The following is a 23,126-nucleotide window of genomic DNA, read 5'->3' on the forward strand; positions in this document are numbered from 1 at the left end:
AGGGGCAATAACTCCTTGAGGGGTCAAAGTTCATATACGCAGGGTGAACTGCCAAAATATTTTAAGGAGTACATTCTTATGGACTATAAATCTTTTCGATAAATCTTGAAACTCAAAATCACGGGGAGGAAAAATAATAATAATAATAATAATAACTAGTAATCCTAATTGTTCGCGAACAATTAGAGGTCTTTCCACCTTTTCAGACATTCAAACAATGTCTCTGAATACAAAAAAATGTGTAATTTATATGCTTTAGATGGTATAAAAATTGCTTATTTTCAAAGTTTCTAGATGACCTTGACCTTTGACCTTGACTTAATTTTCAAGGTCAAAGGTCAGGGATGTCACTTCAGTTGGTCCTGTCTTCCTACAACAAATACTTTAGGAGTTGTAAATTTCTACGCTAAATTTAAAATTTTTAAGGGCATTAATTCCTGTTAGGGATCAACGAATCATCAAAAACAGGAAGTCATCTTTTACAATTGATCAGGCAATAAGTTTAGTGAACATTTCGTGTTCGTCCCATTTACAGTTTCAATACTGTAGTGATAACAATGGTTTTTACGCAAGTCGCTGTAAATCGAAGAAAGGTCAAAGTTCAGAGTCGTAATGCAATGCATTGACTTAAGTTGCTTATTGACATATTGTGCATATTATACCTAATCTGTACTTTAGATGCTTTAGACGCTGTGAAAATTGCTTATTTTCAAAGTTTCTAGATGACCTTGACCTTTGACCTTGACCTAATTTTCAAGGTCAAAGGTCAGGGATGTCACTTCAGTTGGTCCTGTCTTCCTACGACAAATACTTTAGGAGTTGTAAATTTCTACGCGAAATCAAAAACTTTCAAGGGCATTAATTCCCGTTAGGGATCAACGAATCATCAAAAAGAGGAAGTCATCTTTTACAATTGATCAGGCAATAAGTTTAGTCAACATTTCGTGTTCATCCCATTTACGGTTTCCATACTGTAGTGATAACAATGGTTTTTACGCAAGTCGCTGTAAATCGAACAAAGGTCAAAGTTCAGAGTCGTAATGCAATGCATTGACTTAAGTTGGTTCTTGACTTATTGTGAATATTATACCTAATCTGTACTTTATATGCTTTAGACGGTGTGAAAATTGCTTATTTTCAAAGTTTCTAGATGACCTTGACCTTTGACCTTGACCTGATTTTCAAGGTCAAAGGTCAAGTATTCCATTCCAGTTGGTTCCGTCTTTCTACGACTTATATTTTAGGAGTTTTGAATTTTTCCGTAAAAATTGTAAACTTTCAGGGCCATTAACTCCCTTTAGGGATCACTGAAAACTTAAAAGTAAACACTACAACGCTTCAGCTTGATCGACTTAAGAATTTAGTGAAAGTTTCATGCTCTTATCATTTACGGTTTTCGAGGTGATCCGATAACAAGGGTTTTTTGCGTAAAGTCCCATAAGTTCGTTAGGGGTCAAAGATCAAATACGCAGGGTGAGATCTGAGCATGTTTCGAGATGTCAAATATGATGGTCTAAATTGTTTTTCGATAAGTCTTAAAACGTCAAGAGCTTCTCGCGGCGGAAAGAAAAGAAGACAAATAATAATAATAATAATAATAATAATAAAAAAAACCCAGAACAATAACAAAAGGTCTTTCCACAGAAAGGTGGAAAGACCTAATAATAATAATAATAATAATAATAAACAGAACAATAACAAAAGGTCTTTCCACAGAAAGGTGGAAAGACCTAATAATAATAAACAGAACAATAACAATAGGACTTTCCACAGAAAGGTGGAAAGCCCTAATAATTGAGACGAAAGTGCCACGTATTGAATACATTTGGCATTCCTAGGTCAGAATGGGAACTTGAGTCATGTAAGTGACATTTTCACGTTAAAAAATGCGCGTTTGCCTAAATTTGGATTTCTCGTATTCTGTTGATTTCTACATTTCAAGATTGGCAACTGACCAGGTGTAAAGTGCACATTTTCCGTTCTCGGATGGAAAAAGGGGTGGGTTCGATTCCCCCGGTCAGTTCACAAGGAAATGTTGAGTCGCCGTGCGTAAAAAAAATCAATTTTCGCATTCGTCAAGGCGTAAAAGAATGGCAGGTGGTGAGTGTTTAAAACACTAGTGATCCTAATTGTTCGCGAACAATTAGAGGGCTTCCCACCTTCTAGCGGTTTTTCAGTAGTGTTGAAATGCTAAAAGCCCCCCCCCTACCCCACCCCACCCTCACCAAAACAAAAAAACAAAAAAAATGGATTTGGCTAGAAAAGAAATTCAAATTTGCCGCCTAAATTTGAGTGTTGAGGTGTGTTCAATGCTTGGTTTCGCATTAAGTACCCGTCAAATTTGAGGGAGAAAAGGGGTGTGGGTGTTGGGTAGCCAGCACATATGCACATATCAGGTAAAAGTGTAATGGGACTTGTGCAGGTGTTTGGGGTGACTTTGGACCTGTTAGATGTGATATTTGGAGGTGCAAAGAAACCGGATGTGCCATTTTCCTAGATTGTAGTAACTGCTGGTGCATGCTGGGAGTCTATACAAGCCTCATGTTGTCAGATGTTGTGAAGATGCACTGGATTTGACCGTGTGTGTTGTGGATTGTGGAATTGAATATACAGTTTGTAATGGCTCATCCTATGTGTTCTAATTCACGGAGACAATGTCTTTCAGTCATTTCACCCAAGGAGGCATGCATATACGGATTGATAGGCTTTGACAACAAACAACCAAAATGGCGGCCGGTGAATTAGAAAGTGTCTGAGTGCATGTAGGATATCTGAACGGAGAATAGGAGTACTGCATCCCATCTGATCCTGCAGGTAAGTGTTTATTTGTTTACAATGACAGTCAGGATGGAATGTCAATGAGTTCAACTGTCAAGTAAAGTTGCATCATCATTATAAAAAAAAAAAACTTAGTCTTTATGTTGATGCAGGCAGACAATTGAATCTGGCCTATGTCTTTTCATGAATGTAAATGGAATTCATGTTTGATTGACAAGACAGTCAAGAAATGGAAGAAGTGGGTGTAGGTCAGATGTGTAGGTGTAGGTCAGATTAGCTAGAATCCTGTAATTGTTGCATGGCATGAGACCGGTCAAAATAGTGTATTGAAACAGCTGATCACAATCAGATCACTTGAAGGGTGGGGGATTTCTTCCTTGGGGACGACAGGCGTGATGGGTGGGTTGGCCTTACTCGTGGAGACTGGCCCCTGGATGCGTGACCTTGACCTTTGACCTTGACCCACGTTCAAGGTCAAACTTCAAAAACCCATGGGGGAGAAAGTGTGACCTTGACCTTTGACCTTGACCTGATTGTGAAGGTCAGAGAGGTCACGGGGCTTCGTTTAAGTGGTCCCGCGTCTCTATCTACATCCGTGAAGAAGTTGTGGGCTCGAACGACGACGTCGGAGACTTTCGGGGGCGAGAACCGTGCTTCGGGGTTCTCGGTTTCCCCCGGTCAACTTCTCTGTGCGAGGGTCTTTTATGGTGAAATCGTCGGTCAAGGTCTCGCCTCTCCACGACTCGCGGTCTGGTAGGAGTAGCGATAACGGGGTTTTCAACGTTAAGTCGCCGCCTTTCGCAGAGCGGTCAAAGTTCAGAGTTGTAATTCAGGATTCCGAGACCGGTCCAGAATTCCATGCTGACCCATGTGATATTTCGATGCTATCTGAAGCGGGAAAGAGCGTATAAAAAGTGCCATTTTCTGGCCATTCTGGATGACCTTGACCTTTGACCTTGACCTACTTTTTCAAGGTCAAGGTCACCCAACCCGTCCCAGTGGGTTCCGTCTCTCTACGACGAAGACTTTAGGAGTCGTCAATTTGTAGGGGACAAATCGCAAAACATGAGGGGGCATTAACTCCCTTTAGGGGACACCGAATCCCTTCATTTGAAATTCTTTGCTTCTACTAATTGACCTCTATGCTTCAGCAAAGGTTTCATCCTCCTATCCTTTACGGTTAAAAAGGAGTAGCGATAACAATGATTTCTGCTAACAGGTCCGATAACTCTGTAAGGGGTCAAAGTTCCATGACGCAGGGTGAAATGTATTCGTTTCTCAAGAAGTGCTCTAGGATGGACTCTAAAGTTTTTCGATAAGTCTTAAGACGAAAATTTTTTTTGACGGCAGGAAAATAATAATAATAATAACTAGTGATCCTAATTGTTCGCGAACAATTAGAGGGCTTTCCACCTGCAATGATTTAAAAAAAGACATTTAAGAATATTTAAGATGATGTACGAAACTCAAAATGACCAAGAAAATTTAATTAATAATTTTCACGATGACCTTGACCTTTGACCTTCACCTCATTTTGAAGGTCAAATGTCATCGGTCTTAATGCAAGTGATCCCATGTCTCTATCTATATTAATGTAAAAGCTATAAGCTTAAAAAAATGTCAATCAAGATATTCAGGGGCAATAATTTGTTTATGGGTTTTCGGTTACTTTCGGTTAACTTATCAATGATAAAAATACTTTTAAAGACCTTGAAAATGGAAAAAAATTAATTTTGATGATGACCTTGACCTTTGACCTTGACCTCATTTTGAAGGTCAAAGGTCATCGGTCTTAATGCAAGTGGTCCCATGTCTCTATCTATATTAATATAAAAGTTATAGGCTTAGATAATGATATTGGAGACTTTCAGGGGCAATAACTATGCTTAAGGGTTTTCGTATCCCTTTGATTATTTTTTCTTTGCAAGAGGGTTTTACTGTGAATTCATTAGCGAAGGTTTCGTGTCTCTATGACTTTTCGTTAAGCAGGAGTAGCGATAACAAGGTTTTCGACGCGAGTCTCCGAAATTCACAGAAGGGTCAGAGTTCAAAATTGTAATGCATACTATCAAAACCAATCAAGAATTCAATACTTACCCATATAATATTTCAATGCTATCTTAAGCAGGAAAGAGAGTATAAAAAGTGCTATTTTTTCCTCTTTTCTGATGACCTTGACCTTTGACCTTGACCTAATTTTCAAGGTCAAAGGTCACCGATCCTATTCCAGTTGGTCCCATGTCTCTACGACAAACCGTGCTCAAGCTCGACATGTTTTACGAATAAATCGCAAAACATAGAGAGGCATTAACTCCCCTTAGGGGACACCGAATCCCTTCATTTTAAATTCTTCGCTTCTACTAATTACCCTCTATGTTTTAGAAAAGGTTTCATCCTCCTATCATTTACGGTTACAAAGTAGAAGTGCTAACAATGATTTCTGCAAAAGGTCAAATAACTCCGTAAGGGGTCAAAGTTCAATTACGCAGGGTGAACTGTATTCGTTTCTCAAGAAGTACTATATGATGGACTATAAAGTTTTTCGATAAGTTTTAAGACGAAGATTTTTTTTGACGGCAGGAAAATAATAATAATAATAATAATAATAATAATAAACAGAACAATAACAATAGGACTTTCCACTGAAAGGTGGAAAGCCCTAATAACTAGTAATCCTAATTGTTCGTGAACAATTAGAGGTCTTTCCACCTTTTCTGGATTTGTTTCTTGACCTTCAATCTGGATCCATTCTTCAGTAGGTCAAATGAGGCCAAAAAACTTTCAAGTCAATGTAAACTTGGAAAACTTTCAGGGGCCATAACTATTTAAAGGGGTTGGTGAATCTTTTCGCACTGAATAGATTGAAGAGTCTACTAAATCATTACAAAACATTAATGATTAAAGTTTTGTATCTCCAGGGTTAACGGTTTCGAAGGACTAGTGATAACAAGCTTTATTTGTAAGATGGGCAATAATTTTTAAAGAAGCCCGGCTTAAGGGCCAAGAAAGATGTTTTAATTGGTTTTAAAAGAACATACTAATGATGCAATGAAAAATGATGTATGTTGAAAGACAAAAGAGATATAAAAAGAGCTAAATTCTCAATATTTGAAGTAACTTTGACCTTTGACCTTTACCTAATATTCAGGGTCAAAGGTCAATGATCACATTGCAGTTGGTCTCATGTTTCTATGATTATCCGTTTAAAAGTTAACGATTAGCACAAACACATAAAAGGGCAATAACTCATATAAGGGGTCAGCGGATCCTTTCACACTGAATATGTTGAAGTTGTGCTTTGAGAAACCGAAGACATTGGTGAAGGTTTGGTGTCTCTATGGTCTATGGTTTCAGAGGAGTAGCGATAACAAGGTTAATACTGTAAAGGGCAATAACTTTTAAAGGGGTCAATCTTAGGGTACAGGAATTAAATCTTTAAAATAGATTTAAAAGGACATACTAAAGATGCAATGATATGTAGTATATGTTGAAAGAGAAAAGAGATATAAAAAGAGCTAAATTTCTCATATTTTGAATGACCTTGACCTTTGACCTTGACATAAAGTAAAATGTCAAAGGATGAAGATTCTAATGCAGTTAGTCCCATGTCTCTAGGATAAATGGTTTTAATTTTCATCAATTATTTGTAAAAATCAAAAACTTTCAGGGGCAATAACTCATAAAAGGGGTCGAAGAATCTTTTCTCAATGAGTAGATTGAAGAGTCTCCTTGAATAGTTGAAGACATTGGTGAAGGTTTGGTGTCTCTACGGTCTATGGTTTCAGAGGAGTAGCGATAACAAGGTTAATACTGTAAAGGGCAATAACTTTTAAGGGGTCAATCTTAAGGTACAGGAATTAAATCTTTAAAATAGATTTAAAACGACATACTAAAGATGCAATGATATGTAGTATATGTTGAAAGACAAAAGAGATATAAAACGAGCTAAATTTCTCATATTTTGAATGACCTTGACCTTTGACCTTGACATAAATTAAAAGGTCAAAGAATGAAGATTCTAATGCAGTTGGTCCCATGTCTCTAGGATAAATGATTTTAATTTTTTTCAATTATTTGTAAAAATTAAAAACTTTCAGAGGCAATAACTCATAAAAGGGGTCGAACAATCTTTTTGCAATGAATAGATTGAAGAGTCTCCTTCACTAGTCAAAGACATTGTTGAAGGTTTGGTATCTTTACGGTGTACGGTTTCGGAGGAGTAGCGATAACAAGGTTAATACTCTAAGGGGCAATAACTTTTATAAGGGTCAGTCTTAAGATACAGAAATTAAATCTTTAAAATAGATTTAAAAGGACATACTAAAGATGCAATGATATGTAGTATATGTTGAAAGACAAAAGAGATATAAAAAGAGCTAAATTTCTCATATTTTGAATGACCTTGACCTTTGACCTTGATATAAATCAAAAGGTCAAAGGATGAAGATTCTAATGCAGTTAGTCCCATGTCTCTAGGATAAATGGTTTTAAATTTTTTCAATTATTTGTAAAAATCAAACATTTTCAGGGGCAATAACTCATAAAAGGGGTCGAAGAATCATTTCGCAATGAATAGATTGAAGAGTCTCCTTGACTAGTCGAAGACATTAGTGAAGGTTTGGTATCTTTACGGTGTTCGGTTTCGGAGGAGTAGCAATAACAAGCTTTTATTGCAAAAGGGGCAATAACTCCTTGAGGGGTCAAAGTTCATATACGCAGGGTGAACTGCCAAAATCTTTTAAGGAGTACATTCTTATGGACTATAAATCTTTTCGATAAATCTTGAAACTCAAAATCACGGGGAGGAAAAATAATAATAATAATAATAACTAGTAATCCTAATTGTTCGAGAACAATTAGAGGTCTTTCCACCTTTTCTGGATTTGTTTCTTGACCTTCAATCTTGATCCATTCTTCAGTAGGTCAAATGAGGCCAAAAAACGTTCAAGTCAATGTAAACTTGGAAAACTTTCAGGGGCCATAACTATTTAAAGGGGTTGGTGAATCTTTTCGCACTGAATAGATTGAAGAGTCTATTAAATCAGTACAAAACATTAATGATTAAGGTTTGGTATCTCCAGGGTTAACGGTTTCGAAGGACTAGTGATAACAAGCTTTATTTGTAAGATGGGCAATCATTTTTAAAGGAGCCCGGCTTAAGGGCCAAGAAAGATGTTTTAATTGGTTTTAAAAGAACATACTAATGATGCAATGAAAAATGATGTATGTTGAAAGACAAAAGAGATATAAAAAGAGCTAAATTCTCAATATTTGAAGTAACTTTGACCTTTGACTTTTACCTAATATTCAGGGTCAAAGGTCAATGATCACATTGCAGTTGGTCCCATGTTTCTATGATTATCCGTTTAAAAGTTAACGATTAGCACAAACACATAAAAGGGCAATAACTCATATAAGGGGTCAGCGGATCCTTTCACATTGAATATGTTGAAGTTGTGCTTTGAGAAACCGAAGACATTGGTGAAGGTTTGGTGTCTCTATGGTCTATGGTTTCAAAGGGGTAGCGATAACAAGGTTAATACTGTAAGGGGCAATAACTTTTAAAGGGGTCAGTCTTAGGGTACAGGTATCAAATCTTTAAAATGGATTTAAAAGGACATACTAAATATTCAATTATATGTAGTATATGTTGAAAGACAAAAGAGATCTAAAAAGAGCTAAATTTCTCATATTTTGAATGACCTTGACCTTTGACCTTGACATAAATTAAAAGGTCAAAGAATAGAGATTTTAATGCAGTTGGTCCCATGTCTCTAGGATAAATGGTTTTAATTTTTTTTTAATTATTTGTAAAAATCAAAAACTTTCAGGGGCAATAACTCATAAAAGGGGTCGAAAAATCTTTTCGCAATGCATAGATTGAAGAGTCTCCTTGAATAGTTGAAGACATTGGTGAAGGTTTGGTGTCTCTACGGTCTATGGTTTCAGAGGAGTAGCGATAACAAGGTTAATACTGTAAAGGGCAATAACTTTTAAAGGGGTCAATCTTAGGGTACAGGAATTAAATCTTTAAAATAGATTTAAAAGGACATACTAAAGATGCAATGATATTTAGTATATGTTGAAAGACAAAAGAGATATAAAAAGAGCTAAATTTCTCATATTTTGAATGACCTTGACCTTTGACCTTGATATAAATCAAAAGGTCAAAGGATGAAGATTCTAATGCAGTTAGTCCCATGTCTCTAGGATAAATGGTTTTAAATTTTTTCAATTATTTGTAAAAATCAAAAACTTTCAGGGGCAATAACTCATAAAAGGGGTCGAAGAATCATTTCGCAATGAATAGATTGAAGAGTCTCCTTGACTAGTCGAAGACATTGGTGAAGGTTTGGTATCTTTACGGTGTACGGTTTCGGAGGAGTAGCGATAACAAGCTTTTATTGCAAAAGGGGCAATAACTCCTTGAGGGGTCAAAGTTCATATACGCAGGGTGAACTGCCAAAATCTTTTAAGGAGTACATTCTTATGGACTATAAATCTTTTCGATAAATCTTGAAACTCAAAATCACGGGGAGGAAAAATAATAATAATAATAATAATAATAATAATAAACAGAAGAATATCAATAGGTCTTTCCACAGAAAGATGGAAAGACCTAATAATAATAATAATAAACAGAACAATAACAATAGGACTTTCCACAGAAAGGTGGAAAGCCCTAATAATAAACAGAAGAATATCAATAGGTCTTTCCACAGAAAGATGGAAAGACCTAATAAACAGAACAATAACAATAGGACTTTCCACAGAAAGGTGGAAAGCCCTAATAATAAACAGAACAATAACAATAGGACTTTCCACAGAAAGGTGGAAAGCCCTAATAATTAGAAATATCAGACGTAGAGCAGCAAAACTCGAATGCCTTCAATTTCTCATATCTGAACACAGGTAAACTACCTGTTCCGCACGAGTTCATTCAACTCTTTGTATCAGAAAAATCCTATCGAAAGCCTTATACTATTAATAACACACTGAAAATAAACTCTATCACGTGTTTACCTTACCATTTATAAATAGTTTAAAGAGCCTGTGATTGGCAACATCCATAATCATAAAGTTCAGTCTATCTTGTTTTCCGAACAAATAGTAACACGGATCATTCCATTATCCCCGTAATGAACGTGATCCGTGTTTAATTACATCTTTACATACCTTAGTTCCAAACTTCGTAGTGCCTTCGAGGTATTTGAAGTCGCAGACAATGAAACAGACTAGGTAAGTACTCATTTTCACTGATTCTTGGAAAGATGTTATTTGCAAGTTGGCATTATGTTTCCAAGTCTCTGTTTTCTGGAGTGAACATTGAAAGGTAGGTAAGTATTGTTACATGTAAATTGAAATATTAAATGATTTAAAATGATACATGAGACTTATTAACAACTGTCACTATTTTGGACATTCTCCTTTTTGAAATTATCTGTAGTGGGTTTCTATTCTATTCATCATTATCAACATTATTAGCATTTTAACGTATACAGCTTTGAATTAATTCCCGGTTATTTTCACTTTTTCCGCACGTAGTGGGTTTCTATTCTATTCATCATTATCAACATTATTAGCATTTTAACGTATACAGCTTTGAATTAATTCCCGGTTATTTTCACTTTTTCCGAATGAATTCACCGATTCAAATTTGCTGTTTTGATTTCAATTAGACTGGTTTGGCTGTATACAATTGAAGAATTGATTCGCCCAATAAATACATTGCATATTGCCTTACTGTAATGTATGAATACGTTGTAAACAATATACTGTTAATTAAACTGAGATAACAAAGCAGTTTCAACCAGTCATTAGCATATACAGTGTAGCTGCAATAATGTAGTCCTCTCCGACTTCGGGGTGGGGGTGGGGGCTACAACTCCTTAGGATCTCCGTAATGGTGCAGATGCGGGAGCAATAGACTCTATTCACGCGTCCGCCATTAAAATCCGAAAACGAGGCTGACCTGACTACGGCATGCCTGGAGACAAAGTATGATGGCGCGACCCTACAAAAGTCGGTCTGCGTGGGCGCGGTCTCTGGCATCTGTGCCAGAGATGAACGATGCTATCACCACTACCTTAGTCAGCAGTTCCCAGGTCCTACAGAAATATCTTTAAAAATGATATAGCTACTTTGCGGATGGTTAGGTTGCACGATATTAAAGGTTTGTTTATGTTTTCCGACAGCCTCGCAGACGGCATAAATGAAACCCTGTTTACTTTGAATACGTTACAATTATTGCGATTTCTTGAATGACAGACAATAAAAATACCTCATATCTAGAGCAGGGAATGCATATCAGGGATCATTTATCTAGCGAAAAGAAAGTATATTTCTCCTTACACTATAACCACAATATGCGACGTACGAAAACGTAAGTGATTTCGATCAGCTGTTTTAAATTTGTAACTGATTAAAATCAGGAACCATTTACCATTGTTCGCTGAAAATATCTATGCAATGTCTCTCATATACTTTTTTATTTATTTAATATTTGAATAAAATAAGTAGTAATTCTCCATTCCCCATTTAATTAAACAAGAGGCCCATGGGCCACATCGCTCACCTGAGTCACATTGGCCCTTATCTGAAGACTTTCCATATATGTATTTGCATATAAAACCTTAGTCCCTATTGTGGCCCCAACCTACCCCTGTAGCCATGATTTTTTACAAACTTGAATTTCCACTATGTCAGAAAGCTTTCACGTAAATGTCAACTTCTTTGGCCCAATGGTTCTTGAGAAGAAGATTTTTAAATATTTTCTCTATATATTTCTATTTAAAACTTTGATCCCCTATTATGGCCCCAACCTATCCCCGGAGGCCATGATTTGAACAAATTTGAATCTGCACTATGTCAGGGAGCTTTTATGTAAATAGCAGCTCTTCTGGCTCAATGGTTATTGGAAGGAAGATTTTCCCTATATATTTGTATGTAAAACTTTGATCCCCTATTGTGGCCCCAACCTACTCCCGGGGGCCATGATTTGAATCAACTTGAATCTGCACTATGTCAGGAAGCTTTCATGTAAATGTCAGCTCTTCTGGTCCATTCTTGAGAAGATTTTTAAAGATTTTCTCTATATATTCCCATGTAAAACTTTGATCCCCTATTGTGGCCCCAATTTCAGTAAGCTTTCATGTAAATCTTAGCTCTTCTGCCTCATTGGTTCTTGAGAAGATTTTTAAAGATTGTCCCTATATATTTCTATGTAAACCTTTGATCCCCTATTGTGGCCCCAGCCTACCCCCGGGGGCCATGATTTGAACAAACTTGAATCTGCACTTTGTCAGGAAGCTTTTATGTAAATCTCAGCTCTTCGGGCTCATTATAGGATTAAACATTCTTTTTGAAGAATTTATCGATGTGTAAACTCCGGACATTTTACTCACAAACTGAATAAAAGTGCGAAGCACTTTTATGTTAAGTTTGTTAGTAAAATGTCCGGAGTTTACACATCGATAAATTCTTCAAAAAGAATGTTTGATTCTTATAATTCCAATTCATTCACTTTATTAACAATTGCAAAAATTTGAATATTTTCCCCACATTATGTTATTTGTTTTCAGGCGTGTATGAATACATCGCGTTTTCGGATTTATTGATGTATAAACTCTTGTTCAGCTTTATTTTTGTCCAATCAAAACAATTGTAATAAATAACATTGGAATTATTGGTTCTTGAGAAGAAGATTTTTAAAGATTGTCCCTATATATTTCTATGTAAAACTTTCATCCCCTATGTGGCCCCGACCTACTCCCGAGGAAGCTTTCATAATAACAATTTTGATTTTAAAGTATGTTTGGGAAAAGGTGATAAAGATGGAAATTATCACATACTGAAGGTATGTATAGAGGGTCATGTGGTTGTTTTATGTACAGTATATGGTCCAAATACTGATTCACCAAATTTATGAAAATATTCAACAGTCCATTGAAGAAATGAACTGTAGTAATATCATATGGTGTGGAGATTTCAATTTAGTATTAAATCCACAACTAGATTGCTATAATTACAAATCTATTAATAACCCAAAGGCTAGAGAAAAAGTACTAGAAATTATGGAAGGATATAACTATATGGATCCTTTTAGACAACTCCATGAATCGCTTCGCAGGTACACATGGAGAAAGAAAAACCCATTTAAACAAAGTAGGTTAGAATTTTTTTTTATCATGTCTGAGTCATTGCTACCTTGTCTTAATGCATGTTCAGTTGAACCAAGTTACAGGTCTGATCATTCTATGATAACATTGAATTTAACTTTCAATGATTTTAAAAAGGGAAGAGCATTATGGAAATTCAACAATTCTTTACTTGGTGATAAGGAATATCTAGATTGTGTCAGAGAGGTGATTTTGAATTTGAAAAACAATATGCAGTTCCTGTTTATGATTTTACTAATCTTGATGCAGTGTCAGATGAAGATGTATGTTTCACAATTAATGATCAGTTATTCCTAGAAACTTTACTTATGGAAATAAGAGGATGAAGCATTTCTTACTCTGCATATATAAAAAATAAACAAGTGAAAGAAGAAAAAAAATTAATAGATGAAATTAAGGTTTTAGAACAAAATAGTTCTGAACACAATATAGAGGAACTAAATCAAAAACAACAAAAACTGGAAAAACTCAAAAACCATAGACTTCAAGGAATATATGTAAGAAGCAGAGCAAAATGGACAGAAGAAGGAGAAAAACCATCACATTATTTTTGTAGTTTAAAATCAAGAAATTTTACTAGTAAAATAATTCCCAAACTTATAAAAGATAGTGGGGAGATAATTCAAGACCAGTTTGAAATATTGGATGAAGCAAAGCAATTTTATGACAATTTATATTCAATACCTAATCAGGAAATAAACATAGTTGACTTAAATTCTGAATTAAAGTATGAATATATTCCCAAGTTATCCAGAGAGGAATGTATGCTTTTAGAAGGTAAAATTACATTGAAGGAGGCTTCTACAACACTAAGTAAATTGAAAGCAAATAAATCTCCAGGCTCTGATGGGTTCTCAGCTGAGTTTTCTAAGGTTTTTTGGAAATACCTTGGTACATTTGTTGTAAGGTCTATCAACTATGCATATGAAAATGGCACTCTGTCACACAGAGACATGGAATTATTACACTTTTTCCTAAAGGAGACAAACCAAGACACTATCTTAAAAACTGGGGTCCAATTACACTTCTGAACACTATATATAAAATAGCTTCTGGTACCATTGCAAATAGATTAAAGATTTACTTGGATAAACTTATCCATCCTGATCAAACTGGCTTCATTTCTAATAGGTATATAGGAGAAAATACTCGACTAATTTATGATATTATGCAGTATACTAAAGAAGAAGAAATCCCAGGTCTTTTACTACTTATTGACTTTGAGAAAGCCTTCGATACCCTCTCATGGAATTTTATACAAAAGACCTTAACTTATTTTAAGTTTGGACCTGATGTTCATAAATGGGTGAAATTATTCTATCACAATATCATATCTACTATTAACCAAGGTGGCAATCTCTCAGCATCTTTTAACATTTAAAGAGGATGTAGACAAGGTGATCCTTTATCACCTTATATTTTTCTTCTTTGTGCAGAAATTTTAGCTATACAAATAAGAGAAAATAAAAGTATCAAAGGTATAACTATAAATAATAATGAAAAAAAAAATTCACATCTAGCTGATGATACATCAATTATACTTGATGGTAGCAAGGAATCTCTTCTAGAAACAATAAAAGTATTGCAACACTTCTCTGAAATGTCAGGACTAAAAGTTAATTTTTCAAAAACCAATACAGTATGGATTGGATCAAAATAATATAGTCAGGATACCCTTTCTAACGACTTTCATCTCAATTGGGGGACTTGTAAGTTTACTCTACTTGGAATTAATTTTGATGTAGAGTTCAGAACATGTCAAAACTAAATTATCAACCAAAGTTAAGCAGAATAAAATCAATCTTAAATCAATGGGAGAAAAGACATTTGACACCAATAGGAAAAATTACTGTTATCAAAACTCTGGTCTTGCCTCTATTAAATCATATTTTTATGGCAATTCCAAATCCCGATGACAGCTATTGTAAAGAATTAGATAAACTATTATTTTCTTTCTTGTGGAGCCATTCTCAACATAGAATTAAAAAAGAGGTAATCGTAAAGCAATACGAGGATGGTGGGTTAAAATGATCAATGTAAAGGCTTTTATAGCCTCTTTAAAATTGTTTTGGATGAGACAACTCCTTTTTTCAGATAGGGGTTTTCATAATTTCATACCAAATTTAGATCTTAATAAAGTTACTACATGTGGAATAGAACACATAAAAAAAATAAAGACATCGCTGAAAAACAGATTTTGGGTTGATGTATTTGATTCTTGGATTGAACTACAGCATAAACAAAATCCATTTACAGTAACAGCAGATACTCCAATATTTTACAATTCTAACTTTCTTGTGGGTAGGAAAGGATTTCTTAATAAATCCATGTTTCACAATAATATTAAATACCTTAATGACCTTATTCATGAAGAGGGTTTGTTCCTGACTTATGAATCTTTCTGTAACATTTATCCAAAAGTGAAAATTAATTTTTTAGAATATACGAGTGTCATAAATACTATTAAAGCATGGATGAAAAAAGTCAAGTTTGATAAAAAAAAAAAATTAATTAAATTAACAAACCCTCTGATTATGTCGAGTATATATACTCTTCTACGATGCAAAAAATCAAGACAATTTTATACTCTTCTCAATCAAAACTGCACAGAACCTACTGGTAAAAGAAAGTGGAATGAAATATTTGAATTAAATGACACAGAATGGAAAATGATTTTCAGATTGCCCTTTAAAGTTACAAGTAATTGTAAACTGCAATGGTTTCAATATAGAATTCTGAACAAAATTTTAGCTTCAAACTCATACTTGTTCAAAATCAAAATTAGAGATGATAAGAATTGTACATTCTGTCAGATAGAAGAAGAAACAATTGAACATTTGTTTTGGGAATGTGATAGTGTTCAGCATTTCTTAAGAGAATTTGAAGTTTGTTTTGAACATAAGACCAATCTTCATGAAATATACAAAATATACAAAAATATACAAAATAATCTTGTTCTTTGGCTGAATGTAAATGTTGCGATATCGCTAATGAATACATTTTATGAAACTCAAAGACATATTGCATATAAAAATGGTGAAAAAGATTTGTTTGACACCTGCTGGAACACCTGCTGGAACCGCTGGAATCAATTGTTTCATTGAGTGTTTTTTTTGTTTTGTTTTTCTTTAAAAAAAATAAATTTTATATTTAAGGTATGACTTTAATTCTGGGGCAAGTTATACGAGTATAACCTGGTTTGGGTAAGTTTACGCTTTTTTATAATCCGCTTCGCGGATTATAAAGCGTAAACTGACCCAAACTAGGTTATTTGTTATGGGAATATATATTGGTTATTAAGTTTACGCTTTTTTATAATCCGCTTCGCGGATTATAAAGCGTAAACTGACCCAAACCAGGTTATACTCGTATAACTTACCCCAGAATTAAAGTAATTCCTTATAATTTAATGCAAGAGACAAAGATGCTAACCTTCGTTTATCAAAATGTACATAAACTCGGAAAAATACAAGTCAACCAAGCCGCGCAATGATTTACTTAGCAACAGCGACACGAAGCGTCTAGCTGCGAAGCCAAAGGTCGCCATCTTTAATCTTAGTTCTACGGAGCCTAGTCATTTATCAAAATATTGTATCGAAAGTGAAGTTTATCATGATAGAAAATATGTGTAGACTATCCATGTAATGCGTATTTCGCTGCCCTTTAGAGATAGAGATCGACTTTGAAGTCGCTCATCTCCGACAGATTGAGAAAATACGGGAAATTGCATTGTTTAGGCCTACCCAAAATAAATCTTCAAATATCAGAAAATGCAATAATTTACGGCTTTCAACTCTGTGAAAACTTCTACTAAATGAAAACTTACCCTTGTATGCAATGTTGTGGCTAATAGTAAATCCGACACAAGAAAATATGTAAGCAAGTAACAAATAGCGATCCACATGTCAATGTGTCTGACGTCATGTGATAAAATGTGACGTTATATGAATTTTTGTTTGCTTTGTTGAAAGACGGATCAAGGAATGAAACAACGCAACCCCCCCCCCCCCCCCCCCCCCTCCTTTTCCCCAGTGAGAATTTCGAAATGTATTTCAAAATGAACAGGGTAATGCTTACTTGACAAATCATTAATTCGAATATAATATCTTTGTTTTAATCTATTAATAATATTATTCGACCATACATACAGAGAAAGATGTTTTACAAAAGTGATTTGTGTACTAGATGCTAATGTTGACAACGAGAAAACAACATGTGTATCAAACCGAAGTATCTTATTGTGCACGTTGACTTTCTATTCCATAGAAGGCTGAAAACAGTGCTGCGATGTAAATTTAGAGAGAGAGAGAGAAAAAAAATAGTTCCGACATCTGGTGTGTCCCCATACCACACCAGGTTATACAAAAATAACTTGCGTTCCTCAATTGGAATTTGACCAATCAGAGACAAGGATACAATAAGAATTAAATTATAATATAATAATAATAATATGTACCTTTAATATTTTAGATAATGACTGTATGCATCTCTCTCTCTCTCTCTCTCTCTCTCTCTCTCTCTCTCTCAGAAAAGAATATAAACATATACCTTTGGTAGCTTCTTATAAACATTTTGTACAAGTTTCTTTGCAGAATGTATGTATATATATATATATATATATATATATATATATATATAAAGCACTAAATAATCACAACTAGGTACTGAAAATCTTCGCCCCAGTCCGGGGTCGAACCAGCGACGTACGGCACCCACCGCCTAGCAAGATTGTCAAACCAGTGCGTAAGTCCACTCGGCCACATATATATATACTGTATATATGTTTAAATATATATATATAAACTTGAATCTGCACTATGTCAGGAAGCTTTCATGTAAAGTCAGCTCTTCTGGCTCATTGGTTCTTGAGAAGATTTTCGCTATATATTTGTATGTAAAACTTTGATTTGAACAAACTTGAATCTGCACTATTTCAGGAAGCTTTCATGTAAATTATCCGCTCTTCTGGCCCATTCGTTGTGGAGAAGACGATTTTCGCTTTATATTTCTATGTAAAACTTTGATTCCCTATTGTGGCCCCATCCTACCCCCGGGGGGCATGATTTGAACAAACTTGAATCTACACTATGTCAGGAAGATTTTATGTAAATGTCAGCTCCTCTGACCCAGTGGTTCTTAAGAAGAAGATTTTTAGATGACCCAACCCTAATTTAGCATTTTTGTGATTATCTCCCCTTTGAAGGAGACATGGCCCTTCATTTAAACAAACTTGAAAACCCTTCACCCAAGAATGTTTTGTGCCACGTTTGGTTGAAATTGACCCAGTGGCTCTGGAGAAGAAGATGAAAATGTGTAAAGTTTACAACGCCGACAGACAGATTTTGATCAGAAAAGCTCACTTGAGCCTTTGGATCGGGTCAGCTAAAAAAAAACTATCCTTGGCAATATATACTTAGCTATACATGTATTTGTAGGACTTTTTACGCTCAAAGAAAAAAAAATATTTTTCAAAGTTAGTTATCAAGATTAATCAAGCCATTTGAAAATTCTTATAGAGCTTTTAAATCAGAAACATGTTAATTTATGTTAAAGTAAAGAAATGATATATATTAAGGTGGGACCTTACAGAAATTGAAGATATAAATTTCGGAATTCAAATACCAAAAATCGTTGCTCTTACTGAACAGTGGAAAAGAAGGATTCTTACTCCCATTGGGCGGGCTACTGTCATTAAAACCTTGCTTATTCCAAAATTGAATCATTTGTTTATATCACTTCCTACTCCAAAGAAAGAAACAATCTCTTATTTATACAAAATTATTTTTGAATTCCTATGGAAATCTAGTGTAGATAAAGTTAAGAGGTCTGTGATAACACAAGACTATCTATCGGGTGGTATCAAGATGGTTGATATAAGCAGTTTTATTACATCATTGAAATGCTCTTGGATTAAAAGGCTTACTAGGTCCAACTGTCAGAAACCATGGATGAATATTTTTTTTGCCATGTATGGAAATGATATTTTAAAGAAATTATATGACTTTGGAGATAGTTTTATTGTGGAACAATTATGTGTTAAAAGCAATGTTTTTTGGAAGGATGTTTTTAATGCTTGGTTTTTTTATTTGAAGACTAGTCAAAATCTTCCAAATATTAAAAATAATTTTCATAATATTCCAGTGTGGTACAATTCTAATATTAGAATTGCGGGAAAACCGGTGTTTTATGAGAAATGGTATGAAAAGGGGATTAAAGCTGTTCAAGATTTTTTTGATACTGATTGTAACTTCCATACCATAGAAAATTTTCAGTGTTTATACAATCTTCAAGAAGTATGTGTAATGAAATACAATAGCATTATTACTGCAATTTCAAAATATTTAAAACGTCTGTCAATTGATAGACACTCAACCAAACAAAATGTTAATCCATGTATGCCTATATTTTTTGAACCAGTTTTATTACATGAAAGATGTTCTAATATTATTTACAATATTTTAAATGCAAAAGAAGATATCCCAACTTCTATGGGCAAGTGGAAAACTGAACTATCTTCATATGGAGTAGATGATATTTCAGTGCAAGATGTGTTTAAAATTTGTTTCAAAACATCTAGTGATTCTTCTGTTCAGTGGCTACAGTTCAGAATTTTACATAGAATTCTTCCTGTTGGTTATTATTTGAAAAACATTAGTGTTAAAACAGATGATCTCTGTAGATTTTGTACAAGTAATATTGAAACAATAACACATATTTTTACTTCGTGTAATAAGACCCAAACATTGTGGAGTGAGTTAAGTCTTCATATATATAGAAAAATTTCAGAAAGAATTGGTTTTAATGTGTCAAATATAATATTTGGTGAAATTCCACTGTCTTTAAATAATAAAGCTATAAACTTTATAATTCTATATGCTAAACAATACATATTTATCTGTTTAATGCAGAATAAAGAACCAAATCTTGTTGGATTACTATGTCACTTAAAGTTTAAATATCATGTAGAGAAATATGCTGCAATTCAAGCATTTAAAATACATAACTTTGATAAAATATGGATGAAGTGGGAAAATATTTTTGCAATTGATTAATTATTACTACATGTACTTGTCATTATTTTTAGTATATGTATTATTGTTATTATTATTACTTTCACTATTGTACAGCAAGTAACCTAAACCACAGGGAGATGTATGCATGTATGAAAGGTATGTTTGTGTAAGTGTTTGATGTATTGTATGTAACCAAAAAATAAATAAATTATAAAAAAAAAAAAAAAAAAGGGGGGGGGGGTCCTTAGTCCTGGATTTTTGGGGGTTTAGGTAGCGTTTTTTGTTTTTTGGAATCAATAAATCAACATCCAGAGTAATGAAAAAAGGCAAAATAGTTAAGGATTTCCATATTAATTTTCATTAGAGACACTACTGAAGTCATGTACCCCTATGTAGATTTTTATGAAATTCATTGGAAACAGTTTTTTGTTATTTTAAAATAAAACAACAAAATATTTATTAAATTGCATTAATTTATCGGGAAACATGTCAATAACTAAAACACATGTCATTTTCAATATGTTCATCAAGTTTTAGAATAATATGTGCAAAATTATTGAATTAGCGTTATTCTCCAAAATGTTAAAAAACAAACAAATGTTGACACATTTTCCTTATAGCATGGTTTACATATAATTTTTTCTATCTTAATTAGTAGATGCACATCTGTTATAGTTATTTATGAAAAAAAGGCCACACCTTTCCTTAACAATTTCACATTTATAGCTTCCAGAGTATGTATTACCCCATTGGGGAAAAAACGAAGTCTGGCACCATACAGTTAAGCTATTCAAAATCATTCATGGATTAAAATTTTATGTAACTTCATGAAAAGACACAAACAATGATTCCTTATCAACTTGGTAAAATGTTTGTCAAAAATAAAGGAAATATATCGCATAATGGACTTTAAATAATTTAATGAAAACAGAGTTATTGTCCTTGGTTTCAATATTTTGAAATATATCAATATAACTAATACTTTTAAAATATTTTATGGGTAACAATATTTTTTACAATAACTATTGAAAAAGACAAAATTTGTATTCCAGTCATTAAATCATTGACTTTGCAAAATCGTATGACGTCACATGAGTGTGGAACTACGTTACACTAATATGGACCAGATAAATACATTTTATAGATCGGCATGTACATATACTGTTGCTAATCATTTTAAGCTGACATGTATATAACAGGGGCGGAATTAAAGGGGAACCCCCCCCCCTCTCTCTCTCTCTCTCTCTCTCTCTCTCTCTCTCTCTTTTCGAAACAAATTTACAAAATAATTAGTAAAACTCCAGACTTGGCACCTCAAATGGCTGAGTATTTTGGCTAATACTTGACCTTCATATGCGCCCCCCCCCCCCCTCCACCCCCACCCCCATGCAAATAAACATTATCAATTTTGACATTCCACATTATAAAAAACTAGATACCTAATTTAACCAGATTTTCTTGTTTAGGTTTAGAGTTTTTTCGTGGTGTGTATTATTTGTTTATGTAATATATGTCTCTTGATAAAGACGCGGGTTGCGTCGAAAATTTAAATAACCAACAGTGTCGTGGCCTTTTCAGTGGCCTTGTATCTTCTCAGATCCGACACTTTAAGAAAGTAGGGTGTTGTTGGGTCTTCGTGCTTTTATATATATATATATATAATATTAAAAGAAATAGAATAAACAGTACACAAAGTTAAAAATTTAACGCAAGCGCTTTCATTTTATAGTCCTCAGGCGTTACATTTTAAAATAGTTTTGAAATGGTCTGACGTCATAAAGGCGTCCTAACATTTCACGTACATAACGACGTCATAAACGAATGAAGGGAAAAGGTTTTTACCAAACTTCCACCAGAGTTCGTTTGCTCACAAACCAAACCCTTCCACTTAGGCATTATGAGATAGCGATTTCTTAGGCCGCGTATACTGTGACGTCACTGTAGAATGACAAGAAGGTAAACATCAAGTTCATTACTTTACACAATAATTTGAACAGAGTCTCCCTACTTTTTAATGATCTGTTGATCATTTTATGTTTAAAATAAATTCCATACTTTTATATTAATGCTCTTAATATCAATATCTTCAAACTTTTAACTGCGAACTACTTCTTTAGTGTTATTTGCCTGTGTGATAATCGCGGACTCACAATATACAAATCTGTATATTGTGCTGCGTCACATAGGAGAGGTCTATTCGTAGGTGACGTAATGAGGCCTCGACGGGGAGTTTGGGTTTTTACGTTAAGCATATTATGACGTCATAGATAATAACAGTTTACATATTTCACAGTAAGCTACATCGTCGCAAACCACGGTTTTGAGTCCACTCAAGCTCCCTCATATGATGATGGAGATAATCGAATAGAAGCACCCGTGGGTAACCGACGATGAGTAAGCTATTGAGAGCCGGTATTAAAGTCTTTTAAGGTAGAGATCGATAGCAACCACGTGATCAGTAAAAATCGTGTATTTTCACGTGAAATTATTTTTCGGAATTCCGTACATCGCCATAGAGTAGTTGAAAAACAAAAAGGGGTTCCGAAAGTACAAGTTGTTGCTGTGACTGAATCGATGATTGAGAGGGTCGTCTCGACGAAAGATATAGAAATTTGGCCATAGTTTAGATTAGGAATACGTCAATGTAATAATAGTGGACTAAATGTTTCGTCCGTGCAGAATGGCACTTTTTACCTCACGAAATTCACCACCATGCATAGCTGCGCTACGTAAACAAAGTTGTTGATGTAGCGTGATCGTGATGTCCGAGTGCTGCGAGTTTCAATACTGTTTATGTAGTCATTGAGAGTTTAAACAAAGTTTCTTCTAAGAAGAGGAATTCGATGGATGCATTCAACGTGGACAACGAAATCATAATTTCGTTTGGTAAGTGAAAAAAATGGCAAATTGAATTTGTATTCAACCCACTTTTCCTCTGCTATTTCACAACGCGATTTTATAATAACATCTATAAACGCACAATTTGGAGCTGTTTCATTTTTTGTGCATTTATGTATTCCATATGTGCCCAAAATATAACTCCTACATGTGCATGTGCATGTAATTGTAAATGGATGTCATGTATAGCATCAAAGGTATTAACATGGTTAATAATGACAAAGATAATGAAATTAGAATTGTCCAACATGCAGATGAC

The 23,126-nt window shown here is 34.3% G+C and overlaps 1 protein-coding gene and 1 long non-coding RNA gene across 2 annotated transcripts in view; one reads left to right on the top strand and one right to left on the bottom strand.

Moving 5' to 3' along the window:
* The window catches only part of LOC125670998 (glutamyl aminopeptidase-like), a 288,688-nt gene that overhangs the window by 177,038 nt on the left and 88,524 nt on the right, over positions 1-23,126 (bottom strand). Inside the window, exon 3 of the mRNA XM_048906475.2 lies at positions 9,955-10,092. Within this exon, the coding sequence (XP_048762432.2) occupies positions 9,955-10,092 (138 nt within the window). The remainder of the gene's footprint in view (positions 1-9,954; positions 10,093-23,126) is intronic.
* LOC125671073 (uncharacterized) overlaps positions 1-23,126 on the top strand; it is a 38,464-nt gene that overhangs the window by 11,636 nt on the left and 3,702 nt on the right. Inside the window, exon 3 of the long non-coding RNA XR_008802453.1 lies at positions 2,666-2,814. This is a non-coding gene — a long non-coding RNA (uncharacterized LOC125671073). The remainder of the gene's footprint in view (positions 1-2,665; positions 2,815-23,126) is intronic.

Source organism: Ostrea edulis, chromosome 4 (assembly GCF_947568905.1).
Source record: "Ostrea edulis chromosome 4, xbOstEdul1.1, whole genome shotgun sequence".
NCBI classification, from domain to species: Eukaryota; Metazoa; Mollusca; class Bivalvia; order Ostreida; family Ostreidae; genus Ostrea; species Ostrea edulis.